General features: G+C 27.7%; 1 protein-coding gene across 1 annotated transcript in view; it reads right to left on the bottom strand.

Annotated features, from left to right (window-relative positions):
• Nucleotides 1-3,016, bottom strand: part of LOC100162269 (uncharacterized) — a gene marked incomplete at its 3' end in the record, with an annotated part of 25,050 nt that extends 22,034 nt beyond the window's left edge. The window contains 5 exon segments of the mRNA NM_001293525.1: nucleotides 469-651; nucleotides 1,006-1,149; nucleotides 1,230-1,401; nucleotides 2,660-2,772; nucleotides 2,851-3,016. Of these exon segments, the coding sequence (NP_001280454.1) occupies nucleotides 469-651; nucleotides 1,006-1,149; nucleotides 1,230-1,401; nucleotides 2,660-2,670 (510 nt within the window).
• Between the last annotated feature and the right edge of the window lie 1,518 nt (nucleotides 3,017-4,534).

Raw genomic sequence — 4,534 nt, forward strand, 5'->3', positions numbered from 1 at the left:
TTAATCTTAAAAAATTATTCGGTATAACCATGGGTGTTTAGTATAGGGATGACCTATCCATTATATATTATATATGGGTATTACAAACTAGAACTGAATATTTACCTGGTATAGGTAATTTAAACATTTTTGGTTTTTAGTTTTAGCTAAAACATTATTATTTTTGTTTTTTTTTAACGAAAATTGTATAACTACAGTATTGTAATTTAGTGTTAAGCGATGATGGATTAGGGCTTAGCATCCCCAGTTATCAAATAATAATTATGATGATCATGAATTTAAAATATCTTTAGGTTTAGGTGACTGATTATTTAAATGAAAGAATTTAATTTAATTTTAATTTAATCTCCCAGTTAAGATATGTACCATTATTTTAGCACACTCTCTGACTTAAATCAATACCAGTATGCACCTACAAAGACTCACTGAGACTGAGGCCTGAAAGAGCCTACCTATATATGTACTTACATCATTTATTCTTGAATTGGGTTTGTATGACAGGTCTACATTTTGATATGCCTTTTGTGCATCTGAGCGATATTTTTTTCGTTCTGATTTTGTGTAGCCTGCTGGTGGTTTCATGAAACATGGCTTTTGATTAATAGTTTTGATTACATTTTGAACAGGAATGGTTGGTTTGTTTGAACGTTGCTAGAAATTAATAAGCAAAAACATGATTAATCACTTAGTTTTCAGTCACTGATTAAACCATTTTACGTATTAATCATTACAATAGTAATTAAATAATAACATGGTGTTCGATTTAACTGATTGAATAGGTTTCTATGCAAAATGTCTGGTACACTATATACTGTGGTTATAAAGTATGAATAAAAATATATTATTTAAGCACATTGAATTGAATCTTATAAGAAATTACACATTTGATAGATATAAACCGATTAGAATTTCTACAGATTATTCTTACAGAATGCTTATTACAATGTCTGGCATATATTTGTTGACATAAAAGATATAACAATGTATATTTAAATATTTACTAACTTGGTAGGTACTTGCATCATCCCATGTTTCATCCAGATCATCAATTAATTCAGGCACTTTAAGTGTAACATCATGCTTAGTTTCTGTTGCTTGGTAAACCATTTGATCAAAATCTAGGCGATCGGGACACTGTGCTTCATGAACCTAAGAATTAATTAACATTTTGATAACATTATAAGTTTAAAAAATAATTATTCGATTCTTTTTTTTTTTTAATTACTAACAGCCAAATACAAAGTTTCCACCACGTGTAAGTAATTAAATGGACATATGCTTTGGTTCGGCTTCCTGTCTGGGCATTTCGTTAAATGCAATATTAAAGTTTTTTGAGGCATTGTGTGGGCCATGTTGAACGGGCAATGAACCACATTTGATGCTGCATTTCTACCCAAATGGCTATAATAACAAAATACAATTTAGAAATTAAATCATTTAATTGATATTATACTTTTGTTTAAAAAAATATAATTAACAGGATGTCATCATATTGTGTTGTTTCCAAACGTACTAAATGTATGTTCAGTAGAACTAAATTTGTGTTATTAGCTTAATTATTAGTGATTATAAACTTTTATCATAATATTAAAGTTAAGAACATTTTCTGTTATTTTTTTTTATATCTGTGTTATAACTATAAGCATTATTTTATATGCAATAGATAATGTTCTAACCTTTGAGTCAATTCATTTTTAAAGTCAGCTAACACTACCTAATTAGTTTTACTGAACATAATGTTTGTATATTACATGTTTATAATACTAAAAAAAACAAAAAACATATTTTAGATTCTGAGTGGAGCAAAAATGGATTGATTTTATAATGATGTTTTATTTTTTTTTTTTTTACTTGTATCTGTCATTAAGTTTTAGGGCACTAAAAATGATTTTATTTTTACTTTAGCACATTTTATGGAAGGAAATTTAATCTAGTTGGTACTTTGGTACTTGGGGGGGGGGGGGTCAAAATTTGTTTTCTAAAGCATCAGGAAAAACAAACTGAAACAAAAAATGAAGGGAAAACTGTAATTTTTATAGATATTTTCCCTAAATTGGATGCAGTAGAGGAAGACTTAGAATCATATTATATCATAGAATTAAAATAATAAGTAGGTAGAAAAAATTACAGAAATATTATATGCTATTTTATAACATTTTGATAAATTCAATCCTATTTTCAAATCTGAGTCTTGGATATAATGTGTTTTGGTAATTATCGGTTATCGCGACTACCTTTACACGGCGTAACTTAAAAAAATTTATTAAAATTTATTACAAAAATTAAAAATGAACTAGGCATAACCTATATTCAGAATAATCGAATTGTTTATTTATTAGCGAACAGTTATAGCAGTCAGCAGGGTATAGACACTGTGTGTATTGACAAAATCGGGTGATTGTAGCCTTGAACACAGTCTCTGAGGTAAACATTATTAACTAAATATTTCATATTAATATTATAAACTATTTGAAAAATGTCAAATAACAAAATTATAATATTTTTAGAGTCCCATACTTCATACCGTAAGCTGTAGGGATATAGAACCAACAGAGGCCCGATCAGCAGATCTAGTGTCTATTCTGTATTGTTCTTTGGTTATGGTAGTCATAATAACCAATAAGTACCTGTGTTTTTTATATTTATAATCAATACTTACATTGATTCCATTGTTGATCTATAGACTATAACACGAACAAATAACTTTTATATTAACACCGCGTGAGTGATCCGTCTTGTTTTTTGGGTTTATAGTAGGTAGCTGCTTGTGATCTATAGTGACAAATTAAATTATTACAATTTACAAATTATAATGTGTTAACTTTATTATAATATTTTCTGTAACTGTACCGTGTAATGAACAATGGTATGATAGTAATTTTCAAGAATGTAAGAAATTATTAACAACAACAAAAAAGAGAATAGAATCAACAAACTAAACAATCAACTTAAATATTAAATAAGAAACAAACAGCAAGTTAACATATTCTCCGGCCCACAAGAGTCAGACAATGTATATTAAGTTATAACTGGGTTAAATGTTTACGATGTGTTAACGAGTCCAAGCATCAGCTGTAACTTTCATTCATTCTGTTTATGTTATGTTTTAAAGACCTACTACGTTTAGTACGTTTATCGTTCAATGGTACTAACCTAACCTAACTTCTTTTTTTTTATATAATAATATACGGGAAATTCCTTACTTGTTTACTACGTACACATCACGATTATACCTTAGTTATCTTATCTTAGTTCGTGGTACACGTGGACAAATAGCGTTTTCAATTTGACCCACTTTTTGCACTCAGTGCTCACCGAAATTGACCAAAATTCAGTGAACTGGTGTTATATTTTGTATTCGATTTGATTGCACTGACAATACTCGTATGCAGTGTGCACTGTGATTTTGTCAGTGCAAATGTGCAAGTGCAATCATATTCTTTGGTCGGGTTGCATCACGGACTAAGATATACAGGATATACATGGCCGGGGGGTAGTAGAAGACCGGTCCTCAAATGTTTCTAATGGTACAGGTGTGGTTACTAGCGCATTCTAGTAGCGTATATTGGCAACGTACTAAAATAATTATTTTTGAAATAATAATATATTAATATAATTATTGAAATTGTATTTATGAAACCTAATATAGTGGTTACTGGCTATTATATTTTGTAGACGTATCATCAGACTTAGTTGACTGTCGTAACGTTGGTTTGTGGTTCATCAACAAATACACAATACGTAAACAAATACACAATCTACAATTTTATTTCATTTCTATTATTTTAATAAAATAAACTAAGTTAGGTAATGTTTATCTATATTTTATTATATTGCTAATTTGTTTTACCTATTTAATTTTATTACAATTCACTAATATTCTTTTTTTTTTCATAAAATAATATACACTGTTGGTTTTTTATATAATTAATATATTTATCTAATATCTATGTAATAATGTAATATGTATATATTTTTAAAAATAAAGTTTGTTTTAATAAAGTAATATTTTTGGAAGTTGTTATATTATCCCGTAATAATACCAATCGGTAAAAGTATGGTCTTACAGTATTTAGTCAAGGCAGTAGTTAGATAATAAATATTATTAATTTAAGTCATAAAAAACCTTAAATTTTAAGTACATTGCATTGAATATCATACAAATACCTTATTAATTCTAATAGTTTCATCTCTACATTTAACATTATGCATATTAATTATTAATATGTCTATGATCTCTACCTACATAATATGATCATTTATGTTATGAAATATCAACATTTTTCAAACTTTAAATTACTTCAGTAATTTGTACTAAGTAGTAAGCATCAAATAATTATACCCTTAGTCATTAAAATAACTTATGTTAATTTTAAAGAAAATATCAAATTTAATAACTGCAAAAAGTTTGCCGGTGTAGATTGTACAATGAATATTATGATTAATGTGTAATTTCTAAAATAGATGGCGCTAGGTACTACACTTGTACCTTTGGAAACATTTAGGGATCACTGATAATGTTTTCGATACCAGT

The sequence above is a fragment of the Acyrthosiphon pisum genome, chromosome A1 (genome assembly GCF_005508785.2).
Source record: "Acyrthosiphon pisum isolate AL4f chromosome A1, pea_aphid_22Mar2018_4r6ur, whole genome shotgun sequence".
Taxonomy (NCBI): domain Eukaryota; kingdom Metazoa; phylum Arthropoda; class Insecta; order Hemiptera; family Aphididae; genus Acyrthosiphon; species Acyrthosiphon pisum.